This window comes from Peromyscus eremicus, chromosome 7, assembly GCF_949786415.1.
Source record: "Peromyscus eremicus chromosome 7, PerEre_H2_v1, whole genome shotgun sequence".
In the NCBI taxonomy this organism is placed as follows: domain Eukaryota; kingdom Metazoa; phylum Chordata; class Mammalia; order Rodentia; family Cricetidae; genus Peromyscus; species Peromyscus eremicus.
This window is the reverse complement of record NC_081422.1, coordinates 76,899,640-76,926,373: the sequence shown is the minus strand read 5'-3', so window position 1 is coordinate 76,926,373 and position 26,734 is coordinate 76,899,640. Positions and strand designations below refer to the sequence as shown.

Below are 26,734 nucleotides of genomic sequence, written 5' to 3'. Positions count from 1 at the left end.
TGGTTTTTGTTTTTGATGTGTGTGGGTGTTTTGCCCACTTGTCTGTGCACCATGTACATGCATTGCCCATGGAAGCCAGAAGAGGGCAGCAGATTCCCTGGAACTGGAGTTACAGAAGGTTGTGGAGCCATCTTGTAGGTGCTGGGAATTGGAACCCTGGTCCTTTGGAAGAGCAGTCCGTGCTCATAACCACCAAGTTATCTCTCCAGCCCTTTAGGTAAACTCTTTAAGACAAAAGGAAAACAACTCAAGATAGCTTCAGTAAGGAAGTCTCTGAAACTGACCAGATTTACTGGGCCCCTCCCTCCTAAGAGTAAAGACTGCTGAGGGTCACTCTCAGACAAACCAAGCTTCAAAGACTTCTGAAACCTGACCACCTTGCCTGGAAGAAGCAGAAACCAGAAGAGCTGCCTGGAAGAGGTTTAGACCAATCGAGGCACCTGGAGAGTACACTTTCCATCCTGTTGAGCTGCCTGCAGACTGTGCAGTGTGCTCCAGGTTCCCAGCTTTGTGAGCCGTCACCTGGGCTCCAGGGGGCTTTGGTGATGCAGCTGTTTTGACCGTCACCTAGGCTTCAGGGGACTTCGGTGATGCAGCTGTTTGTGACTGTCACCTAGGCTTAGGGGGCTTTGGTGATGCAGCTGTCTTAGAATCACTTCTGCTCCTTTACCCCTCACCTCTGTTCCTGTAGATGATCCCTGCAGAATTCATTGGTTCACCAGTTGCACTTTGGTGCTACCCATACTTGGGTCAACCATGGGCTCTCTCGGGTGAGTACATTTGTGTTGTGTTGTGTCTCACCAGGAAAAGTCTTGTCACACAGTGATTAGAAGTTAAATTGCTATCAGCTGATAAACAACTTTATACCTTTAGTCTTCATCTGTAACCACAGCATGCCTATGACAAAATGGGAGGTAGGGACAGGAGGGCTGCCAGGAAGCTCTTGATCAGCTGGTCTGGACTACAAACTGTTATCAGCAGAAACAAGGAAGGCACCACCTCAGCAGGTTGGAAGGTGAAACTGAAGGGTCCAGAAATACAGGAATAAGATAGGAATGGAGGAATAAAACCTTAAAAACTTAAGAGATGGAAACTGACAGCCTTCAGCTCTGCCAGCAAATAGGGACTAACCTTGAACTGGGCCCTTCTGTGTTTTATGATTAGCAGCTCCGTCAGCAACCCAAATGTTAGCTTTTTACTGAAGATTGCCCTCTGTAGCCCTGGGGTTAGGTATTTTGATAACCCCCTGCCACTTACTACTGAAACCAAAGTTAACTTTTAATGTGTTCTACGTGACAAGCCGCTTTACATTGTTTCATACTCCTCCCGCTATGGAAACACAACTGTGTCAGGAAAAGTCGCAGGTTTGGGTAAACATCAATTATCTGTGTCAGGAAGGGCTGCAGGGATATACAAATACTGTTTAGCTAAAACCCTCTAAAACTTTGTTAATTGAAAATTGTAAAACCTAAAAGCAATTTGTCTCTACAAGTTTAACTTCAAAACTGTAAAAATTCCGTTGTCCACGCCTAATGCTATAAGAAGGGGCTCATGATCCCCCTCCAACTGCCACATCCTCAGAATCCCGAACCGTGGCTGTGGTCTCAGCCAGCTGACACGCTTTTGTGCCCCGTGGTGATCTTTCTTTCTTTCTTTTTTTTCTGGAATAAAGTCTGCTTTTTGTTTATTAGACTTTGTGTGGTCTGTCTCCCATTATTGTGTGACCCCGGACCCAACAGAACTGACTCTACAAAGTTGTCCAGTGAGCTCCACTTGCTGGTTGTGGCATTTACTCACACCCACTAAATAAATAATCTTTAAAATGTGCTTGCTAACCTTATAAGATTATCTATAGATATTTCATACTTTCAACTTATATTATAGAACCATAAAAGCAGCCAAGCATGTTGTTTGAAATTCTAAAGGTCTTTTAACACAAAATCCCAGAGCCTGATACTGGGGTGAAAGCTGAAAGATCAAAGGCACAGAGCAAGCCACAGCCACCACCTCTTACCTCACCAACTCCTCAGCCTGACAGAGCTCCAGCCGAAAGGGCTGCAGCTGAAAAAGCTTCCTCAGCTGAAAAAGCTTTTGTTCCTGTCTCTTCACGCCTTACATACCTTTCTCCTCCCACCCATATCATTTCCTGTCTCAACTTTCCTAGTGCTGGGATTAAAGGCATGTGTGCTTCCCAATGCTGGGATTAAAGGCGTGTGCCACCACTGCCTGGCTCTGTTTCTCTCCTAGACTGAGTCAATCTCATGTAGTCCAGGGTGGCTTAGAACTCACAGAGATCCAGACAGATCTCTGCCTCCTGGGTGCTAGGATTAAAGGTGTGTGCCACCACTGCCTGGCCTCTATGTTTAATCTAGTGGCTTGTTCTCTCCTCTAATATTCAGGCAAATTTTATTAAAATACACAATATATCACCACACAGGCATATACGTGTGTGTGTGTGTGTGTGTGTGTGTGTGTGTGTGTGTGTGTGTATGTGTGTGTGTTAACCTTCCATGGTTAAGAAGAGTCTACCCACATAAAAAAAAAGTGATTGGTTACTCTCATAACATCTGTACCACTGTTGTACCAGTGGCCCCATCTTGCAGGCAGGTTGCTATTTTAGCTCACAGGCTTTACAGCTGGGTGAGATGGATGATTACTTTTTTCCTCCAGGATTATGTGTAGCACCTTAGTCATAGGAGGTGAATCTTCTTGTTGAGCACCAGCTCAATTTCTCCATGTTCAGTGATATCAGTGGAGTCTTCATCAGTAGAGCCTTACCCTCAGGCTGTGGAGAGTAGCCTTGGCAAAAGCCTATGATGTTTGGTGAAGAGGGGGGTATCTATGGGACCCCGTTGGCCAACATCGCAAAAAGAAGTAACCTATTCCTGATACTGAGGAATTTATTTGGTGGCATATATCTAGTTGGGGTATTGTCTCCTCCACTATATGGTACCCTATTTAAACTTGTAGGTGGAGTTTTCCTGTCCCGACTGCCTGCTCCCAAATAATCAGAGACTTAATATAAATTATAAATGCTCACCTGATAGCTCAGACTTGTTACTAGTTAACTCTTACACTTAACCCATATTTCTTATTTACCCTTTCCATGTGGCTCATGGCTTGTTACCTCAATTTCTACGTGTCCTGCTTCCTCAGCCCCCTTCATCCAAGCATCCCCAGTTTGATTGTCCCACTTAACTTTATCCTGCCTTGCTATAGGCCAATCAGCTTCTTTATTAACCAATGAGAGTAACACATATTCACTGTGTACAGAAGGATTATTCCACAGCATAAGCTCCTTTTAGAATGTGTATACTTTAGGAAGCTTCTATAGTAGTAGGTTTCACATGACTTCAAAAGTCAGTGTTCGTGGTCCCCATACTCCCCTTCTATTTCTCCCCTCATTTAATCTTCCTATTCTAATTTTTGGGGGCTTTGTTTTGTTTTTTAATTCCATTGTCCCTTTATAACACTATATTGTTTCCCCTTCTTTGGAAGATTCACTCTTCCTTCTTATTCTCTTACTAGGGCCTAACTTTTGTGGTCACTCTGATTGAAACACATATATTTAAAGCTTAAAACCTAACACCAACCCATAAAGAAGGCAATGTGTATCTTTTTGGATCTGAGTTCCTTCAGTTTAGAAGGATTGTTTCTAGCACTATCCATTTGCCTGAAAATTTCATTTTTCTTAACAGCCGAATATTATTCCATTGTGTAAATATACTACAATTTTGTTACCTATTCATAAGTAGATAAACATCTAAGCTGTTGCCAATTTCTACTTTTATGAATAAAATAGAAATGAACATGAATGAGCAAGTATCCCATGGAACTCACACCTGACACTGTTAATGAGGCTAGAACTTAAAAATAGTTAGTCCATTGGCCCAAGGGGGGAACATACTATTATTCTACTAAAGGAACATAGCAATAAAATAACTTGTAAGACATATTGCTATATCCATAGATCAGAGCATTGCTGAACCTTCATCAGAGAAGCTGCTTCTTGCTGTAGACTGTAGTTAACACAGAAATCCACAACTGGACAATGTGCAGATCATTTTTGGAGCATTCAGCCTTAATCATCAACAAACACACTCTCTTCAAGGCTCAGGGATCTATTCAGAAGAAAAGGCAGAAAGGCTGTGAAAAACAAAGGTGATGGATGACTCCAAGAAAATACTTCTTCCAGACACAAGGCTGATGCACATATGAACTCACAGAGACTGTGACAGCATGCACAAGACCTGCACACGTTTAAGCCAGATAAAATCCAGCACAGAGAAGGGGAAGTGGGCACAAAGTCCCACCCATAACCAAGAAGCTGTCTGCAATTGGTACCTGCTGGGAGAGAGAAAAAACACTGTTCTTCAACAAGGTATATGAACTACACCTCAGGGCAGCCCTCATGATCAAATCAGGAGTAGTTGGCCAATAAAATCAGAATCCATTCTGTGTGTGTGTGTGTGTGTGTGTGTGTGTGTGTATGTGTGTGTAGAGAGAGAGAGAGAGAGAGAGAGAGAGAGAGAGAGAGAGAGAGAGAGAGAGAAGGGGGAGAGTGAGAGAGAGCATGTGCATACTTTGGTTTGTTTTTATTTTGTTTTTTTAAGAGAGAGAAAGAATATAAAAGTTGGGTAGATGTTGGGGTTAGGATCTAGGAGGAGTTGGGGGAGGGTAAAGAATATAATCAAAATATTCTAGGAAATTTTTAAAAAGAAAGATATAGACTGTGATGAAATGGGAAACATTTTTTTTATGGAACATAAACAATTTTTTTTCTTGATATGCAGCTCAGATTTGATCTATTTCTGTACAACTGGACACATAAACACAAGACATAACAACTATTCTTGGAAGCAGAAATTCAACATCAGCTGGTTTTTGTTCATTTTATTTTCAATATATAAATTGTCAGTATACAAAAGTGTGTTTTAATACATTTATTTCTCACAGTATTTCTCAGAGTGTTTTGGAAACTAGAGAGTGAACATAAGCATTCTGTGGATTATGTTCAAAAAGCGGCAGATTTTATAGAGAATCAGTATACCATACAACATGTATGTTCAGGACAGAAATAAGCATTATAAAATATATAAAAACAGATTTGGAAATACAAATACAGTATGCTTTAGTTGGATTTTAAAGATGCTTTTTTTTCTTCTCTTTCCCTTTTACCTCAAAAGTAATAAACACTTTCGAAGCTGCGTGTATTGTTGCACTTTTGATTTTCTGTTGTACAGTTAATGAGCCTGGGAGTCTGGATAACTGGTCATCAATCTGGCCTTCCCATTCTTTTGTTTCTTCTTCTTTGATTAGTAAAGGTTTTCCCAGAGTTTGGCCAACAAGGTCACAGACTTCTTGAGCTTTGCGCCATGCATTCTCAACAGCAACAAGACAGGCTTGCCGCCTTAGGGATTGAAAGTAAAGATTAATATGACATTAAAGGAACTGCCACACTCAGTAGTTTTATTTAGGATGAATAATATAAAGATGTGCTCAACTTACCGAAGATTCTCAACAGAACCTGGAGTGTGATAGAACTCAGGTGGGTTGATGACAACAGAGCTGTCTAGCTTTTCAACCAGAAAGTTACAAATATTTTGCATTTTCCCAAATTCAGTAAATGTAATGCAGACCTGTAAGTGAAATGATACTTGAAGTTATTGTCATGTAGTTTTAAAATTTCGTCTAAATCTGAGTATAAAAAGTAAAGCCAAGCTGGTGTGGTAGTGCACACCTTTAATCTCAGCACTTGGGGGAGAGAGTCAAGTAGATCTCTGTGAATTCAAGACCAGCCTGGTCTACAAAGCAAGTTTCAGGTCAGACAGGGCTACACAGCAAGTCCCTGTCTCAAACAGATAAACAGATAGGAAGGAAGGGAGGGAGGGAGGGAAGAAGGACAGGAAAGGAAAGTAAAGGAAAGGAAAGGAAAGGAAGGAGTAAAGCCAGATTATAAGGTTCTTTTATAGTAACAAATAACAAATACACCAGATAAGAAAAAACCCATTTAATGCTTATAGCTGTAATATTTTCTTATTAAAGACTTGTGACTATGAAATTTAAGATGATCTGATGTTAGCTTGTATATTTAAAATTTTTTTTTAAACATTTTAAAATTCATTTTTACTTTTTCTGAAAATTGGAGGGTTCTCCCTTTCAGCTTCATTATTTGGCTAATTTCTAACCCTGATACCATTCTGACTTCTTAGTCTAATTTATTCAATTAGATTCTGATTGGTAGTGAGTATGTCACCCTTTACTGATACCACTGAGGTGTGTCCCTTTCCAGTGGTCTTACTACACACAGAAGTGAATCTATTTCCCTATGTATCCACCTTTAAACATAGAGCAGCAGTCTCATTTCAGCAAAACTTGAAAGCTGTAGTCTTTTCAGCTTTTAATGGAAGACCAACTCTTTTCTATTAGAGGGCCTTTCACAATCTCAAGCTGTTAAAATGAATACGCACAGGTTGTAGAGGAGCGGGAGGAACTGACCTCATACAGCACGGACAGCAGTGTTTGATCATAAATGTTAGCCAAGGAAGAGTAGTGTTCCATCTGGTTTTAGTAAATACTGGTCAGAGCAACAGACAAGGGAACAAAGATTCAGTGGGTCACTTTAAATTGCAAGACTGGGAAATTCCAAAGCCTGAAGTTTTCCCTTTTAGTGAGTCCGTATCTCCACTTCAATATATTATCCATGTTCTTTCAAAGGCCATTCTTTTAAGATTTACTTTTATTTTATGTGTGTGGGAGTTTTGTCTACATGTGTGGTTGTATATTATGCGTGTGCTGTGCCTATGGAAGCCAGAAGAGGTCATTAGATACTTTGGAAATGGAGTCACAGATGTTTGTTAGATGCTGTGTGGGTCCTGGGAATTGAACTGGGTCCTCTGGAAGAATAGCCAGTGCTCTTAATCACTGAGCCATCTCTCCAGCTCCAAAAACCAATCAATCAATATCAAACCTTTGAAGTGACCAGGCTGACCTCCCCAGATCTGGGCTGGCTGCCAGCCTGGCCCTGATAGTACACTCTTCTGGAATTTCACTACACTGGGCCTCTCTTTAGAGGCTGATGCTTGGTTTAGGTCATCTACCTATGGATCCTTCTGGACTCCTTCCTTTGACCAATGCCCAGGGCTGGCTGCTCCTGTTTAATCCATGAGCATGAGATCACCCAACATGGGGCTACATATATCCACATAAGGCCTGAGAAAGGTTAAAAAAAATTCGGAACATGGAGTCAACTGCAGCTTCCTGGTGACCGTGGTCTCTCAGGTAGGCTCAGCAGCATACAGAGATGTGGCTATTAGCCGCTGCCTGTGGCCTGGAGCCAGCCAAGAGCACCAAGCACTAAGCTGAGCTGAGCAGCAGGTGACATAACAGTTTAAGATTTGTCTCATGTGGTCAGAGAACACTGCAGATGCTCAGTGAAGACAGATCCAGATGGGGGGGAAAAACCTTTAAGATGGAATCAAAAAAATGTATTGCACTGGGGAAGAGGTTATGCTTTTGTTTCCACAGGAAATAAAAGGCTGTAGATTCATTCACGGTTAAAGAGAATCAGGTTTGATCGGGGGAGACCTTCTGAAAATCCTGGCTACAGACATAAAGAAGTAAACCTAGTAAAACTACAAGAAAGGTGACACACATTTTACTTGCTCAAACATAAAAAAAAGGAAATCATCTTTGGCTGGCTTGTGTACAATGCACAGTCCATACTTGTGTTAATGCACGTATGTGTGTGTGTGTGTGTGTGTGTGTGTGTGTGTGTGTGTGTGACCTTTGAAAGTTTGTGTGTTTTCAGAGCAAGGGAAACAGACACTAATGAAAACAGGTGGCTCAGGTACTCAAGCCTCTCAGAATGCCTCTGTTGCAGTTTCTTCAGAGGTCTACATCCAAAACAGCTTCAAGGCTGCTGGCTGAGATGGTCCAGCCTCACAGACTATTCTAGCCAGGACTACAGATAAGCCTTGCGCTTTCCCATTGCACAGAGACTGGATAACAAATGTTACAACTAGCTCTCCCAGGACCTGACCATTATCCTAATTTTCTCAAGGTCCCCCAAAGATGCCATTGCCCCCAGTCAACAGGAAGCAGTCTAGAGAACATGATGCCCACATTCCCAAGAGGTGGGGTGGGTGGTTTTTAGTTGTTTGATGGATGTTCATTATCATTTGGGGGGTTGGTCACAAGTTGTTATTGGTCATGGTCAGGAAGAAAGCTAAACAAAGGGAATTAGATTCAGGGATCTCTTTCTGAAGGAAAAAAGGGGGAATATAGTATAGAAATCATGGGATAAAAGAGTGGATTATTGAGTCTACTTTTGAACAACCACCAGTCTCAAATTGGTATGGATTTTTGTATATTGACACAAACTTAAGGTTATTTTTGTTATTACACACACACACACACACACACATGTTTCTAGTCTTGTTTGAGGTATTGTACCTATACAGCTCATTTAAATAGATAATGTAGTTTTAGTCCTTGAAAGTGATTTAGGATAATAAAGAAAAACAGGTTAACAGACATCTATGATAATCAAACTTATAGCCATGTTAAGTATGTTTTCAAGGTCATACAGAGATATATTTTAGATAGGTGATCTTCAAACACTTCAAAGACCTATAGAATATGGCATTTAAAATGTATAATAACTTAAGGCTTTTCATGACAGTGAGACACGTCTGCTCCTGGCAGCACCAATTTACTCCAAAAGAGGATGATGGGCATTGAAAAATCTCCATATGAAGTTGCTTTCATTTGTGGCAAAGCCAGCCACTGGGCAAAGAAGCTGCCCTTGCTTTGACTGGTGACAGTATATTGTCCAAATTGGATAAACAGGATATGAAAGAAGGCAACTGCCAAACTTTGCAAAGACTAGATGGGACAGTCCTTCAAAATTCCTGCTTCACAGAAAAGTCTGTCAGATATTCTAGGCTTGTAGGCTGAAGATGAATGCCCAATGTTACAAAGGAACCTTGGGTAACTGTCCAGGCAGCAGATGTTTCTGTCATTTCTCATAGTTTTGGAAGTTGCTTGCTCTGCACTTCCTGTCCACTCAGGTAACATATCCTTCTCAGGTCTTTGATGGGGTTGAAGACAGTTATAGTTACAGTTTTCCTTAGTTATGATAGAAGGTAAGTTAGGCACAAAATTTTGGACTCACTAAGATAAGATAAATAGTAGAGTATTTTCTCTAAACTTGCCAAATAAAAATGGACTGGACATTGTGAATGTACTTCTTACCTGATAATTGTTCTTACTGCTTATAGTTTTATTATGTTAGAGTTAAAAACCTTTCCTTTTTATTTAGACAAGGGGGAAATGTTGTAGAATATTCCTTTATACTATGTGAAGATGTGCCACTGTGATTGGTTTAATAAAGAGCTGAATGGCCAATATCTAGGCAGGAAGAGGTTAGGTGGGACTTCTGAGGACAGAGTGATCTTGGGGAAGAAGAAAGGCAGAGTAGCCAGATGGATGCAAAAGAAGCAGGACATGCAAGAGGAGAGGTAAAAGCCACGAGCCACATGGCAGCATGCAGATTGATAGAAATGGGTTAAGTGAAGTTAGAAGAGCTAGTTAGAAACAAGTCTAAGCTATGCCCAAGCTTTCATAATTAATAATAAGTCTGTGTCATGACTTTGGGATGGTGGTCCAAAAAAGCCTACTACAGAACTATGCAGCTTCCTGTTGCTCTGATAAGATCTTGTCCTTCACTTCAAACCCTACTAGACTCCTCCCCTGCATTAACTTGGGGCCTTCTTTTCAGATGCTCCTAGCATGAATCTCACCTGTGAAAAGGGAACCACCTTTGCCCAGTCTCTAGGAAGTTTGAGGAAGTGATGTACCCAGTGGAATCAAGACCAGAGACATTTATGGTCTTCTGGGTCAAAATCAGACACCAGTTCTCAAGAGAAGGCAGAAGGGTGAGCCCCAGAGAAGCAGTGAGGGGTTATATGTGTTCTGTGGGTTTTCTTTGTTGCCAACAGGTTCATGGGGGAACATAGGCTTCCCGATGGCTTACTCAGACAGGAACTGGCTCCACAACATGTACTTTCCCCTTTGCCTTCCTTAGGCAGGTGTCAGTCCAACCCGCAGATGGGTTCACATGGGGAGGAGAGATGAATGAGGAAGTATTATAGAATACAGACCTAGACAGAGATACAGGATAGCTTTGGGAGGGCCCTGGGTCAATACCCAGTTGCCTCAAATTTTATTCCAAAGGACTTTTTATACAATGCCCAGAGGTGAGGCAAAAGACCTTTCCCTTTCAAGATCAAAGCACACTGTACAGCCAAGTGTAGACCCTGGTAACCACACCTGTAGCCAAATCATCCCATTATGCAGCCCTGCTGGGTAAAGCAAGCCCAGGTTCTCTGACCCCGAGTAAGGTCTCACTAGAGAGCCTCTGTGGGCCCCCACAGGCAGGGCAGATGAGATTCAGAATTCCAGGTCCAAAAGGGTCAAATCCCCTTAAACTAGTTTTAATTAAGAGCTTCTTGGCCTGAGTAGTAAGGAAGAGGTTTTAAAATATAGCTGTTTAAAAACAGTCCTGAGGAGGAGGCTGTAAAGTTACAAAAGAGGTCAAGAGCTATTCCCAACTTAATTTGCTTGTTCTCAGAAGAAACAAAAAAATTGCTTCCCCCATGCCAAAGCCAAGGTCATTGCAAGAATACAAAAACAAAAAAGGGGATGTCTTTAAAATCACCTGCATAGAGAAGTAAAATCAACTTGAGCAATCTAAATTAAAACCTCAATAAATGAATCTATAAATTTGGTACAGTGTTGAGACATGTGCAGTGTTGAGGCAGGGGCAACATTCCCCACCTCACAACATCCCCAGAGATGGAGAAAATGGCTATGAAACATTATTGCTGGAGAGTCCCTTTTCAGTAAACCTGAGGCATGTATGAAAGGGGCAATGAGGAAGTTAGGCAGTCATTCAAATCCTGGGAGATGGTAAAGTGGAAACCCAAAGACCTTCAGTGGCCTATGGGCACATCCATCCTTGGATGGAGGGGTTTATGAGGGGGCCAGGTGTCCCCAGTAGTCTCAAGGTAATAAGGTTGGGAGAAACATGGGGGAAAAGGCTTTCTGCTGATCCTGTCTGCTCTCCCGCCCTGACTCCACTGGTTAAATTGGAGTGTGAGAGGCCTCGGTGTGGTGTGCTGACTTAGCCTGGTCTGGCCAGGCCATTTGTAGGGATGCACATGGAGCCTATTGGGTCCCAGTTTTCATCTCTGGAAAAAACAAAAAGCAGGAAGCCTGGGAGGGATAGCCACAGAACTGGAAAGGAGGCCCCTCAGGTTCTAGAGAACTGAACCTGGCAAGATCCCAACATCCTGGTTCTGTCCTGTGCCAGCACCTGATGATGGCAAGGTCCCAGTTTCTGTTGGATGTGCCCCATCACCCCTGGGTCCCTGGGTCCCAGCAGCAGTTGGGGAAAGAGGCAGATGAAGGAGGTCAATGTAGAAGAGCTTGAGGAAGCTCTGGCAGTGAGGCTGCTGTTCGATTCTTGAAGAAGCCTTTCTTGAGCAGCTTGAGGCAGAAGGCACTGACTTCAGGTATTTGGAACTTCTTGGCCCTGCTCTTGATGTAGCAGCTGATAACAGGAGGACAAAATCCCACTGCCCATGGCAGTGTGCCTCCAAGTACTGCTGCCCATTTGCTCAAAGAAACTGCTGACAAAAAGCGGGCAACACTCCCAGCACACATGCACTCAGGGTGCCACAGAGTGGGATGGAGTTGTCCAGGATGGCCCCAACACAGCCACCACACTTGGGTGCAAACTGCCAGAATAATGTGTCCAGCAGCAGGCTTCTCCCTCTTCTTATGAACACTTCCATACGGGGAACAGAAGTGTCAGCACCTCAGAGAAGTTCCAGGATCTCTGCTCTTATTGGCTGTAGATGCAGAAGAAGTGCTCAGGGTGACGCGTCTTCCACAGGATGGTCACAATCTGCCTGGTGATGGGCTTCTTGCTGGCCTTTTGGCAACCGTGGAGACCCCCAGCTTGTTCCAGTCAGACTGAAGACTCTCCAGTATGCTGTGGAACTGGCTCCTGGGCTTTAGAGGTCCTTGGAGGTGAGCTGTTCCAAGTCTTCCCCTAGGCCATGAACCCTCCTCCTTCTTCTAAATAATTAGATCTGTCCCATTACTTCACAAATCTCATTTAATTTTATTACTGGTTGCTCCTCAACTCCCAGGCCCTTGGCAGTTAACCAACCTGTGCCTGATTGACAGACCTGCGTCTTCCAGGAATATGCCATCTTTGGAGACTCCTTTAACTTGGCACATTGCACGTGCAGTTCCAGCCATTTCCTGCATAACTGTTTTACTCTATGTGGTGTTCTGTTATGTGGATAAAACCACAGTTTGTCTGAAATATTTGTTTCCAGTTTGAGGCTATTATAACTAAAGATGCTTTTTCAAAGTGGTTGGAGATACTCTGCATTTCTGAATGTATTTTTGACTCAGTTTGCCAATTTCTATTTTTTTTTTTTTTTGGTTTTTCGAGACAGGGTTTCTCTGTGTAGCTTTGCGCCTTTCCTGGAACTTACTTGGTAGCCCAGGCTGGCCTTGAACTCACAGAGATCCACCTGGCTCTGCCTCCCGAGTGCTGGGATTAAAGGCGTGCGCCACCACCGCCCGGCCAATTTCTATTTTTAAAAGCTAACTAGGAGTTGGAATAGGATTGTAATAAATCTATGTATAACTCACTTTAGGGAGAACAAGAATCAATAATGTTGGGTCTTCCAAATCACAAACAAGATACATTTCTCCACTTACTTAGTTCTTTCTCTCAGAAATGTTTTATGGTTTTTAGCATATTTTATCAGCTGTATCCCTTGACATTTAAAATTTATGTTTATTACTTCTAGTAGATTTTTTTTTCATAACATTTTCTAGATAGATGGTAATGTTGCTCCTAAATAAAGTGTTTTATTTCTTCCTCAGTTTGGATATTTTTATCCTTGTCTGTCCCCTCCCCAAACTACACTGACTAGAATTTCAAGTGTAATGTTAAAAAGAAGCCATAAGAGCAGCCATCATCTTTATATGGTACCTGATCTTAAGCACAAAGTATTCAGTATTTCATTATAAAGGCATAACGTTACCTGCAGTTTCTTAAATAGATGCTCCTTATCAAATTGATTAATTAATTTTGATACAGTGAGACAGGGTCTCACTACATAGGCTAGGCTGGTCCACAACTCATAGAGCTCTGCCTGCCTCTGTCTACCTAGTACTGAGATTAAAGTTATATGCCACTACACTGGGTTTGCAGAGAATTTTTGTTGTTATTTTTATTAAATTTTATTAAGAATTTTGTTAAGAAATAATGATGGATTTTATTAAATGCCTTTTCTGCATCTACCAGAACGAGCCTGTCATTTTTCTCTTTTGGTTTCTTAATATAGTGACTCAAAATGATCAATTTTTTTCAAATGTTAAACCAATCTTTTATGCTTGGGATAAATCTTACTTGGCTATTATGGATTGTCTTGTGTATGTATCTGAGGCCTAGTATCCTGTTGCTGTAATAAAACCCTGACCAAAGCAACTTGAAGAAGGAAAAGGTTTATTTGTTTTAAAATTCCAGGTCACAATCCAGCACTGAGGGAAGCCAACACAGGAACATGAGGCAGCCAGTGACTTCCAGTCAAGAGCAGAGCAGGAATGAACGTATGTATGCTGACCGACCACTCAGCTCACTTCCTCCATTTTCAGAGTCCAGAACCCAAATACAGAGACTGGTACCACTCATAGTGGGCTGGGTCTTCCACATCATTAACATAATCAAGACAATCCTACGCAGATGTGCACACAGGCCAGCCTGATCTAGACAATCCCTCATTGAGAATCTGAAGTGATTCTAGATTATATCAAATTGACAATTAAAACGAACCACTATTATGTGTATAGATATAACTGAATTGGATTTGCTAAAACTTTGTTTATAATTTAAAACATCCGATTGATACTGATGTATAGTTTTCTTTCTGATATTTGCCCCATACTCCACACACACCAAATTTTATTATCTTCTGACTCCAAAGAATGAGCTGGGAAGTATTACACCTTTTTCAGTTTCTGGAAAGGTTTACACAGTTGGAATGATGTCTTTCTTAAACTTACTTATACACTTTTTAATTTCCTTTCAATTTCTTCTTTAATACATGTGTTACTGAAAAGCATGGTACTGAAATTCCAAATATTTTCAGGCTCTTGCAGAGAACTTTCTTTCTATTGGTTTCTAACATAATTCCTCTATGGCTGGAGAATGTACTGTGCATGTTTCAATTGTGCTTAAGGCTACTGGCCCAGAACATAATCTGTCTCGGAAAACACTCCAGATGAAGGCATGGGCGCATGGTTTGGGGACTAAGTGATCTATAAATGTCAAGCAGGTCAGGCTGGCTGACAGTATTAGTCAAATACTTCTATTTTTACTGGTTTCTTCTTGGGTTGGCTAATCTTTGTTGTCAACCGGACTCCATTTGGAATCAGCTAAAAGCCAAGGAGCTGGACAGGATGAAAGAAGCTTCTGCTCTTTGTCTGCTTGCCCTCACCCTTGCTGGTGAGTCCGTTCCTTCACCAGCATTAGAACCACCTTCTCTAGGATTCTAATGTAGACTGAAGACCACTGGAGACACCCAGCCTCGTGGACTGAGCAACTACCAGATTGTTGGCCTTTCCATTGGGAGACTAGCTGGACCACAACCTGTAAGGTACTGTCCTACTAAAACCATAGTAGTTCTATCATCTTTAGTATTCTGAAGCTTTGTATAATATTAAAAGTGGACTAAGCATGTATTGCCATGGTCTCCACTGACAACTGGTGATGATCTAATGGCAACCATGTACTGGAATGTACAGTATAGTGTTTCTATATATATAAGTGCTTTCTTAAGAAATCAGAATACTGAACATCAAAAAGGCAGGTACAGAAGAAGGAAGAACAGAGTTTAGCTCAATTCTCACAGTCAAGGACTCTTGCTGAACTGGTAACTTTAGTCTTAAAGCAACTCAGTGATCTGAAAAACCCTCCAGTTTTCCATCCCTTGTTAAGTTTTGGAACAATCTCTTCCCCTGAGCTCTTGGTGAGCCTTTATAATAATAAACCTAAGTACAACTAGGAGTGATGGGCTGGACTGTAATCCCAGCACTCAGAAAGCTGACATAGGAAGAGCATAAACTTGAGGCTAGTGTGGGCTACATATTTAGACTCTGACTAAAAAATAAACAAAAACAAAGTATCTGCCCTCCTAACTAGGATTGCCTGCTCCTATATTCATTACAACCTGAATTCCTAATGGGTAAAACCCTTAGAGGGATCTACTATCCCACTAACATCAAACCTCTATAATTTAGAATCCTGCCTGACTACTCTTCATTCTATCAAAATAACTATGTCAAATGAATGCCTAAGCCCACAATGAATAATTGTAAATTTCCTGGAGATAGCTAAATTTTAGATGAGCAATCACAAAGCTAATGAAGATGATTGTTTATTGTTGAAATTCTTGTCCCAAGGGACAAGAGTCACCTTTCCAATGTCCATTCTGTCCTGATATTCTGATCTTACGCTTCATCTCTGAGAAGCAGGAGCCCTAGTGATCTAACCTTAATATTAGTGCTAGGAAGCACCATCACATTGACTGACAGGAGAGCACCCGGTGCTTCCGGAGGGGTTTTCTACCTCTAGAGAGGAAGAGTCTCTCTGGTAGACAAGATTCTATTCTAACTAGGTCATCTTTGTTTCCTGTGACAAGGCGGCAGCTGGACTAAGTGTCTCATGAAAACATGAAAGTCAGAAATAGCTGTCTTACACGACTAGACATACTGTGATATAAACCCTGACCGCCCGCCCTCAGAGTGAGAAGCACAGCATGCTGGGACCTCAGTCAGCAAGGATTGAACATTCTGAAAACAGTGTGCTGCTTATGTGGATAAAGACTACATGATTTAAAATTTAAATACTTTTTATCACAGTGACCATGTAATTGTGTTGAGAAACAAAAGAATGTTTTAAAGGTGTCTCAATCCTTTATAGCTTTTTCATGAAATTTTTAATCTAAGGAAAATTTCTTTTCTGTAGTGATTCCTGCTCACCAGTCTTGCAGTACTTAGCTGCTTTTTCCCTGTTGCTGTTTTTATTTCATTTTACATCATTTCTCTTAAGTAGATCTCATTAAATTTGTTTTAATGCCTCACCAGACACATATTCTCAGAATGACTTTGAGAAAAAGTGTTTCTGATCATCGCCGTAAGACTCATTGCTCTGGTAAGTTCCAGCGGAAGAATGAATACACCCAAACTGCAGTTGTCCCACCGTCCAGGTGCTTCCCATCACTCAGTGCGTACCTCGGCTTCCATGTGATAAGCATTTTCTACTCTTCTAATATCCTTTGTGACGGCGACATTTTCTGCCTGAAACAGAAAGTAGCACAGTGAAGTTACTAAACCTTTGCCTATTGAATTTAGTCGTTTCTGCCCGTCAATTAAGAAGCCTGAGTTTGAAATAGGAAGACACATAGTATACAAAAGATGAACTGCCTGTCTTGATGTTTCAAACTTCCTTAGAACTGCCATAAAATCAATCCGAAGCCTACAAATACTTGTTCAAAAATGGATCCATTTTCACTTCAGGTTTTAGTTACTTACGTCACTTGAATAGAAGGTATGAACTGACTTGACAAAGTACCTATCATGTGTACCTCTTGGTAAGTTATTCAGTATTTTTTGAGCTTTTGCTTCCACATGTATAAAATCAGGTCAATAGACATACCACATGGTTGCTAGAATGATTTAAAAACAAGTTGTATGTAAAGTTCTTGGATAGAGAAAACTAAAGACAGAAGTAGACCCCATAATATTACAGTACAGAATTCCACTATGCCTTCCCTGCCACAATGTACTTCTCAAACTATGAGCCAAAGGGGGGAGGGAGGGAGGGAGGGAGGGAGGGAGAGAGGGAGGGAGGAAGAGAGGGAGAGAGAGAGAGAGAGAGAAAGATCCCACAACCAACCAACACATATACTTACATGACCATGATTGTCCCTGAATCTTCCCACAGATATGGAAGGATGCTAAATGTTGAGTTCTACAATCTAGGAAGTAAGTCCTGAATGAATGAGCATTGTTTGACATGGGAATAGCCATGTAAGGACCCCAATGCCTCAGCCCCATGGGGGTGACAAAGCCTGACAGTGTGTGCAGAAAATGGCCACTTTACTTTCAACACACACACACACACACACACACACACACACACTTACACCCTAGAGACTATTTCTCTGAGAGTAACTAAACCTGCCTCCTTGTCCAGCTATATACAACAACCCCACCTCCCCACTCTACTGCATATAATAAACACACTGAGCTGCTGGGGTGCTGCAGCTTCTCTATTGGAGAGCACAGTCTGTCTGTGTCCATGTGTATGACATTTCTTCACTCCCTTTCTGCCTCAGTTAGGTGAATCCCTGGAGCTGTGCAGAGCATAGCACTTCTTGATACTTAGAGTTCTAGGTCAGAATCAGTGTTCATTCTGTTTCCATTCTCCCCAGTATACATGTACAGCAGTTTCAGAACTAGTTTACCCTGGAAAACAGACTTATCCATCAGAGCATGGGGTTTCTGTACCTTTATCTTTTTACTCTTACAGTTTCCAGTTAAAACACTATTTCCTAGTTACTTAGGACATGCCTTTCCCCGTTCTTTGTTTATAACAGAACTGGGTTCATTTATCACAGTCTCAATTCTGTCCTGGGATTCATGTCTGACAGCCTGTTTGATACCTTTCCTCCCCCAGCTTGCAAATGTTACTATTTGCTCCGTGACTTGTGGCTCTTTGGGTTCTGACAGATGCATAAGGCGATGTATCAGCCACTCCAGCAGAGTGAAGAACTGGTCTTCCACACTAAAGGCTCTCCTGTGCAGCCCCTTTACGGTCAACCACTTAGTTGCCTCCACAGGTTTGTCTTTTCTGAATGTCGTAGGAATGGAATAATGAAACATTTGTCTTTTTGGTCTGGCTTTTTACTTACCAATATGCACCTAAATGACTACATTTTGGCTACACTATAAGTTAGAGGCCAGGAATATTGTTAAACATCCTACAATACACAGGTTAATCCAACAAAAGGGAATTAATTATCTACCTCAAAATGTCAGCAGTGCTATGCTGATAAATATACCACGTCAGCCTATTTCATGAGGCTTTCCTTACTATGTTACAATTTTGTTTCTACATACATATAAAAGGCAGACTTTTGTTTTATTTTTTGTTTTTTGAGACAGGGTTTCTTTGTGTAGTTTTGGTGCTTGTCCTGGATCTTGCTCTATAGACCAGGCTGGCCTCGAACTCAGAGATCCGCCTGGCTCTGCCTCCCTAGTGCTGGGATTAAAGGTGTGCACCACCGTCGCCCAACAAAAGGCAGACTTTTAAAACAAAATAGTCAACACAGGAATAGCTATTTTAAATACTATGAAAAAGGTAATAGGCTCAATAGCCATAAAAAAGCTATATAAGAATAAATTTAAAAAGTGAAAACCATACAACTATACAGAAAAAATTTGAATAAACTTACTATGACATAATATTGTAAAATCAGCAATTATCCTGAAATATATATGCTTAATAGCAAATATAAAGGGAAGTTCTACTTGTTCTGTAGACATTTCTACCATCTAGAACTACAGACCCCATCTCTATGTTCTCATTTAACATGCCCTGTTCCCTGCAGGCAGGAAATCTTTCCAGTACATAATAATGAGGAGAGAACATGGCCTCAAAGGTTTTACAAAGATGTAATACTTTAAACAGTATGGATAATATAGGAGTACCATAATGGCCCAATGTTTTACACTAGATCTGAGTCAAAATACCTTGCAAAAAACCAATGACTTGGAATATTTCAGAATTGTAGGCAGTATGGAATCCTCACGTCATAGCCTGTGATTCAAGTGAAGCTTGAGAGATCACAACCATTTTGGATTCCCACATTTGCTTACCACAGACATGCGGATATCAAAATATAAGTTAATTTGTCTGTAGCATTTCTCTCGCCACAAACAGAAGCTTAGGTTGTCCATTCAGGCTTTACTTCTGGATTTATTTCTGTGTACAAGTGTTTTGCTCACATATATGTCTGTGCACAATGTGTGTGCTTGGTGCCCACAGAGTTTAGAAGAGGTCATCAGATCTCCTGAAAGTGGAGTTACAGGGCTGTCAGCTGCCATGTGTGTACTAGAAATCGAACAAAGACCCTTGGCAAAGAGCAACTTAAAAAAAGTGCTTAACGAAAAGCAAAGTGCTCTTAACCACTGAACCACGTCTCCAGCCCACAGGACTTTTTTTTTCTAATGTGGTTACAATAACTAACTGTGTCTATCTCTTAAGATGACTTATCATCATGTGATGTAAGGCTTGGGATGGATGCAGCATTTTGAGTCACACAGGAAGATACCGGGAAAGCGAGGGGACGTAACCACATAAATCCTGATTAGCCACAAAACCACCTGACTTTTCAGTTATGTGAAACAGGTTTTCATTTTCAAAGGTACGTGGAGATCATTTTGCAAAGTTAAGGCTGACTAATAAGGGTTATCAGGCACAGCTACTTACCTAGTTAAAAGAAAATGAAACTTGTTATTTTACCAATATAAACTCCAAGAATAGAGTATTTATGGACTATTTAGGATCTCTAAAGATTCCAGGATGTGCCATTTAATAGCCATATTGCCTTACAATAATGGACCGAATAAATAGTACATTAAAGGTAGAAAACACACAAAAAAGATTAATGAATTTGGCTAAATAAACTGTCAAAACTTTGAAAGTTTGAAACTATCTAAGTTATATAACCCAGATGCAGATTTGTTTTTGCAATACATGTCAGCCATAAGTTATCGGTAATCTTAAAATGCAGAAAAGGTAAAGGAAAAATGGGCAAAATATTCCAAACTAAAAATGTATATGGAAAAAGCTTAACTTCCATTGTTAAAAGGGAAAATATCACTTCTTTGGACTTAATGAATTTGAAAAGTTACAGAAGAAAATAATGGTTATTGTGCCAAGTGGAGAAGGTATAAACTAATCTTCCTAAGTTTTTCATAAGCCTACATATATACAAACACATACACATGTGTAAATATGTAGCATGTGTTTTTTAATCATGAAAAACAACAGCAAATGAATATGCCAAACTATTCCTACCATTCCCTATCTTAATTTGGGTATGGCCAGAAGCAGATTTGGAAACAAGGTTTGGATTAGTTCATTTTGAAGGTAATTCCAAAAAAAAAAAATAAGTGGGTTATTATTTTTTTATACAGAAAGGAACCAAAAGAGTTTGGGTTGTGAAGCAAATTACCATCGGGGGCAACTCAAATTGACCCTGCAGAGAAACTGCAGCTGGGTCAGAAACTCTCAATTACTCCACTCAACAAGTGAAGAAGTTGGGGGTCTCCTGTCCACTCCTGTCTCTCAGCTCAGTTCTTTATTACCTTAACTTGAAGACTGTTCAGGGTGGGGCAGGAAAATATCATTTCCTGGTATTAATGCATGACCTCATTTGCAGGAAGTTTCAGAGCCTGGCCAGACAATTAATTCACATATAATAGCAGACAGGTGTTGGGCCAGCAAACATATAAAAGGAGATTATTGTCATCACCTGCTATGTTCCCTCCCTGACACCTCCATCATCTACTGCCAAGAGAATAAAGTAATAACATCCTGTAATAGTTAAAAGCGTGGGTCAAAGGTCTTGGATGGCATCTAAATTTGTCATTTCTTAGCTGTGGGCAAGCTATCTGCCAGTAGTCACTCTGGTCCTGAGAATTCTCTTCGATAAGGCAGCAATGTTAGCACATCAGAGGGTAGGAATATTAAGTGAGACAGCATTGTGTAAGATCTGTCAACAGTAAGTAGCTGTCTTAATTATAAAGAATATTGAGACACTCCAGTAGGACACTTGTGTTAGAATCTAAAATAACTTCTCAGGCTTGTATTTTGAGCACTTGTTTCCAAGCTTGTGGTGCTCTTTGGAAGCCTGTGGAGCCTGGCTAGCAAAGTAGGCCGCTAGAGGTGGGAATAAAGTGGAGTGTGTTACAGGAAGATGTGCATGTGCCTGCATGTGTGCATGCGAGTGTGTGCGCGCGCACACACACACACACACACACACACACACACTCACAGAGTTATACTTGGCCCTGCTTCTGGTCCCTTTCTTTCTGCTTCCTGCTCCAGGCCATGTGACTAGCTCCTGATGCCACAGACTCAGCCTTCCCTGCCACCACGGCTCCCCTGCCACCATGGTGAGACCCTCTGAAACTGTGAACCAAAATAAATTCTTCCTCTCTCAAGTTGCTTCTGTCAGGTACAGTTGCACCAGTGAGAAAAAGTAAAGCTGTACAGCCACACAATTCTACATTCGGCCTCCGGTTCTCTCCTTTAGTCTTCTCTCTTAACTCTCTCCCAGGCTGTCTTCTGTGTTCCAGCCATACTGAATTACTCAGAGTGCTGTTAACATATATGCCTGCTGCATTCTGATGTGGAACAGCAATGATTTATTTTTGGCTAGTGCTTAACATTTTAACAGAATGTCACTTCCTTTATGAAGTCTTTCTGGAATTCTTAAGGTAAAAATCAATGTTATCTCCTCAATGTACTATCCACATACTTTCAGGGTGGCATGAATCATACTATTCTATTCTGATCATAGGATTCCAGCAGCAGAGGGCTCAGGATTTATTTTCTCTCTGTCTCCATCAAATCCTTCCTCTCAGAGCTTGGGGAGCCCTAGGGAAGAGGAGGAAGCGGGAGTAGTGGGGGAGAAAGGGGGGTTGGAGGACATCAGGAGAACAAAGCTCATACGAATTCAGAGACTGAAGCAGCAATCACAGGGCCTACACGGGTCTGCAGCAGGTCCCCTGCATATATACTACAGCTTTTAGCTTAGTATTTTTATGGGATCCCCGAATGTGTGAACGGGTGGGTCCCAGATTCTTGTGCCTTCTCTTGGGATTCTTTTATTGGTCTGTTTGCTTGTTTTGTCCAAGTTTGATATGATGTTTTTGTTTTATCTTATTACACTTTATTTTTCTATTACTTATAATTATATTTATGTTTGGCTGTTATCTCCTAGACCTCTATTCTTTTCTAATGAGAGACAGAAAGGGGGTGGAGGTAGGGAGGAACTGGGAGGAGTAGAGGACGGGAAACTGTAAAGAATCTATGCTTAATAAAAGGGGAAAAAAAGAACAAAACAGAATAAAATTAACATAGAAATCATATAATAATACACATTCATATATATTATAATTACACTTATAATATATAGTTTTAATTAATATATACATTTAAAAAAGGAACAGATACAGTTGCTTTTTAAAGCTTTTCTTGGAAGAAAAAAACTAAATGTACTTGTGTGATTGGTTCTTTGGAAGCTGTTGATAAGCCAGGTTTGGAGAAAAAAGATAAACAACTGTCTCTAAATATTTTGCCCTTCATATATCACACACACACACACACACACACACACACACACACACACCCCATTATCTCTCCTCTCTCTTATTGTCTACCAACCTGCCCGAGGCATGTAGTTATTGAAAATAATACAATTATGAGTAGGCAAATACTGGAGTTTACAGTCTAAATTTATATATAAAATAGAAAACAAATTATTCACTCTAATCTGCAATGCTTGTATGCCCCAATCATATATTAAAACTGTGAGGGTATAAAATGGTCTTTGAGATTAGATGACAAGGGTGGAGCCTCGTGGATGGAATTTAGTGTCCTTATTAAGTTAGTGTCCTTATTAAGAAGAGGCCCCAGTGAGTTGCCTTGTCCCTTCTATCACATAAGGACACAGGGAGAAGGCGCCACCTATGTACCATGAACTGAATCTTCACCAGACCAAACCAAAGCTGTTGGTGCCTTAGCCTTCCTAACCTCCAGGGCTACAAACACTAAATTTCTGTTGTCCAGGAGCTACTCAGATGGTGATACTTCATTATAGCAGCCCCTGAAGTAAGACCATACTAGGTTAAGTGCCACATAAATCTGAACAGTATTAGGGAATGCTTAATAAATGTTTCTTGGTTAAGTAAACATTATTTAGAACTTTAAAACATTTTCCCATTAAAACAACACTAAAACTGATTGCTATATCTTCCTACAAATTCATAAATTCATGATCTACAAGCAATAGAGCAAATAACTTATGCATTGTTTCATTCTTTTCTCTTTTACTCAGTTGAAAGCATTTTTCATGGCATGCATTATGCATATGGGCATTACTCAAATGGCAATCATTCTGAGAGATAAGTGCATCAAGAATTATAATAGACTGGCACACTTCATTTGAAGTAAAAAGTGGAGTATTGTATAACAGGGATTAGTGTTGAATGCCAAGAATATGATTTTGGTCTGGTTCGTTACAAACAAAATAGAAGTCATCTGGATTAAGAAGGAAGAGAAGTCAGGAAATATGGATGAGAAAGTCAGGTTCCATCCCTTAAGCAAGTGTTGAGATTGGGAGGGGCTCTTTAATCAGAGGGGTGTATATATACAAACAAGCCCATATTTCAAAGTTTAAAATGTATAATATTATAAGGACTTGGTGAAGAACATAATTTACCCTGAGAAGCACTATGAATGATTTTTATACCATCTGTTGGGCAAGCTGTCTGTATGAGTGCTTTCCTCCACTAGCAAAGACAATATGGGAAATTACAGTTTTCCTGTACCTTGCCTTGAACAATGACTTTGAGTGTAATTACTATATTTATTTTGTTTTACATATTAGGAGTTAGAAACATGGGTTCAGATCATGTTCTATGTCAATGACATAAAATGCTAACTACATTATTCAAACAGGACTACAGCAGGTTGCTTAGGAGATCCCCCCCCCCCCCAACCAGGTCATTTCAATTATTCTGGTTTTGAATGCAATACAAATTTTCTCTTAAAATGCAATACTTTATTTTCTTTTAAAAATAAAGACCTGTTTTTTGAAGGTATGACATTTCTGGTACAGAAGCAAGATTGTGTTTCACTCTGAACAAATCAGAGTTACCCCAGAAAACCACGGGTCCTGCAGGTAGGGTCTTGTTTTCTACAATGATAACCCTGAGATAGATGATTGTCCTTGGCTTCTAAGTTTCTTTGATCATAAGTATCTGAAGTGTGGCAAAGTTGAAAGCAACCTTGATTGTGGTTTCAGGAATAGGATTTCAAATATCGTTCTTTAAAGTTCAGAGCATTATTTTCTCTCTCTAAATTTGGAAAATGGGGCTATTAAAACATACATAACAGAGATGCAGTGTGGAGTAAGTAACGCTATTTCCGTTTTTGCCCCATTCCTTAAAGGGGGCTTAAGGTACTATCTATTTAGTGATTTGTTTCACGGACGTGTCTAGGAAGAAAAAGCATTTCACCTATGATACCTACGTATATTGACTTAAAAAAAAAAAGGTTAAAACTAAAAAAGTTGGGAAATTTGGGGTAGGTGATCACCATAAACCGGAAATGGACGCCAAATCTGCAATTACACGGAAGATCCCCTCCACATGAACCTTTGATCGGGAGCAAGCAGTTCAAGCTCCTCACCTGCCAATTTCAACATGCAGAATAAAAACAACCCCCCAAAGGGGATTATGGTCCAACATTCTACATAGGCAAGCATTTACATGTAACTTTTCAAGAAAACATTTCAACACTCTAAGCTTAAAAACAAAATCACTGCAGCAAATATGACCGGATTAAAAAACAAAAACAAAAACAAAAACCTATCCAATCTGCATGTGGGATTTCAAGTTCACTGTGGCCAATAACTGCTTTCCTTTAGATTCGAGAAGGAAGGCTCAAGCATCCACTGCGCCCTGGAATGAATACTGGGGTAACAAAGCATCCCCAAAGCTCCAGAGTCACCCGCTCTGCACCCCGTCCCCTGCAGACTCACCTGCAGACCCTGCTGCTGGAGGCTCTGCGTGATGTAGTCCAGGCGGCGGCACACACTCTTCTTGGCCTCGGCCGCCGCCTCCTTGGTGCTGCTCACCCGCACGGCCACTTGCGCCCGGTCGGGGCTGGCGGACACCTCGGCCGAGCCGCTCACGTGGACCTCGCGGGCTCCAGGGTGGGCCTTGGCGACGTGGGGGCGGCTGCCGACGGGCTGCGCCTCCAAGGCCGAGATCGAGTTGTTCTCCCGGCCCAGGTTAGCCCAGGGAACCAGTTCCATGAACACCCGCGACGGAGGGGCGGGTTGCAGCGACATGGCTGGGGCAGCTGCGTTGCCATAGCAATGCCCGCGGGCAGGCGGGGACTCAGGCCGGGCTCCCGCGCGCCGCTACCGCGCGCGGCGGGCGCAGGGGATGCCGGGATGGGAGCGGCGGAGCCGCCGAGTTCGGGGGTGCAGCTGCAGAGTGGAGACGGGTCGACGGCGAGGAGGAGGCCCACTAGGTCGGTACACGTTGACCATAGATCTCAAGGCCTGCAGGAGACATGGCAACCGTGGCCTCCGGGTCTTGAGCACGGGCCTCCCACGTGACTTTACCCCCCACCCCACCCCTTCACCCCTCGGTCATCAAGCGGACGTGGCCTCCGTTTCCGGAGTGTGTGACCCCCCTGCAGCCCTGTCTTCCTGGGTTTTATGGTGCAGGTCCGCCTCCTAGTTTCTACCATCATCTTTACCTGCAACTACTTGTTTTGATTCTTGAGATAAACCACGTTTTGCCAATGAGAGTTTGGACAGTATGTGGTTCTTCGAGTCAGTTTTTTCAGGACAATGTTAATTTTTTTTTTCTTTCTCAGCTGCTGAATGTTGATGAGAGGCCCGTTGTATGTAGACTGTAGGCATAAGGAAAACACAAAATAAGGGATGCCTGTTGGTCATAGCTACAGTTTTTGGAATGATTGTCAAGTCTCAAATTCTAAAATGTTTGGAGTAATGCTGGTCTTGAGCACTGGCATTCAGCGTGGGTGATGACAGGCATGTCTTGAACTTGTCTGGTATATATACCTTCCTCTCCCCTTTGGCAGATAGGGTCTCAGCCTGTAAACCTGGCTGGCCTGGAACTTACCGTGTTTACCAGACTGACCTCGAACAAGGTTTCGACCCATTTCTTGACAGAACCATTATAACGAGAAGCTGAACTTTACCTCTTCAAGGCTCACCATTATAGTAATCCACCCTTCCCCTCTCTCCCTCCTTTTCCTTTTCTCTCTGTTTCACTCTCCTCCTCCCCCCTCCCCTTCTCCCTCTACCTTTGGAGTGCAGGGATGAAAAACTACCACACCTGGCCTATAGTCATTTTCTTAATCACCAAGCTGTGGTCTTTGTGACCACAGCTGATCTGTTTACTACTAGAATTTTATTACCAGAATGGGGAGGAGAAAGTTTTGAGGGGAAAAAAATGTAGGAAGTAGTTTCTTATAGGAACTTGAAAAAGTCAACAATCTCTGAGATTTTTCCTCAACTTTTGAAAAACTAGATGTTTTTAAAATAATTCAGTAATTCAGCTAGATTAGGCAGTAATCTCTTCGTTTGGTTCATCATTAGGTTAACATAATTGTTCAGTCTGATGTTTATTGTCAGATGAGAATATATACTATTATAATTTTAAAACTTTCTTCCACATACATATATGCAGATTTTACTGAAAGACTCCCCGATGGCAGTCTTCCCTCAGGAGAGACCCTTGCCCAAGGAAC

General features: G+C 41.4%; 1 protein-coding gene and 1 long non-coding RNA gene across 2 annotated transcripts; one reads left to right on the top strand and one right to left on the bottom strand.

Annotated features, from left to right (window-relative positions):
• The first annotated feature begins 511 nt into the window (after window positions 1-511).
• LOC131915231 (uncharacterized) lies at window positions 512-13,927 on the top strand. Its single transcript, XR_009380296.1, has 3 exons — window positions 512-770; window positions 11,922-12,096; window positions 13,616-13,927. It is a non-coding gene; the product is annotated as an uncharacterized LOC131915231 (long non-coding RNA).
• On the bottom strand, window positions 4,879-25,369 carry Irak1bp1 (interleukin 1 receptor associated kinase 1 binding protein 1). Its single transcript, XM_059268292.1, has 4 exons — window positions 24,987-25,369; window positions 16,381-16,446; window positions 5,509-5,639; window positions 4,879-5,410 (listed from the first exon to the last, which is right to left on the bottom strand). The coding sequence occupies exons 1-4, from the start codon at window positions 25,296-25,298 to the stop codon at window positions 5,143-5,145; spliced, it is 777 nt and encodes a 258-aa protein (XP_059124275.1). The 5' UTR covers window positions 25,299-25,369; the 3' UTR covers window positions 4,879-5,142.
• Window positions 25,370-26,734: the final 1,365 nt, after the last annotated feature.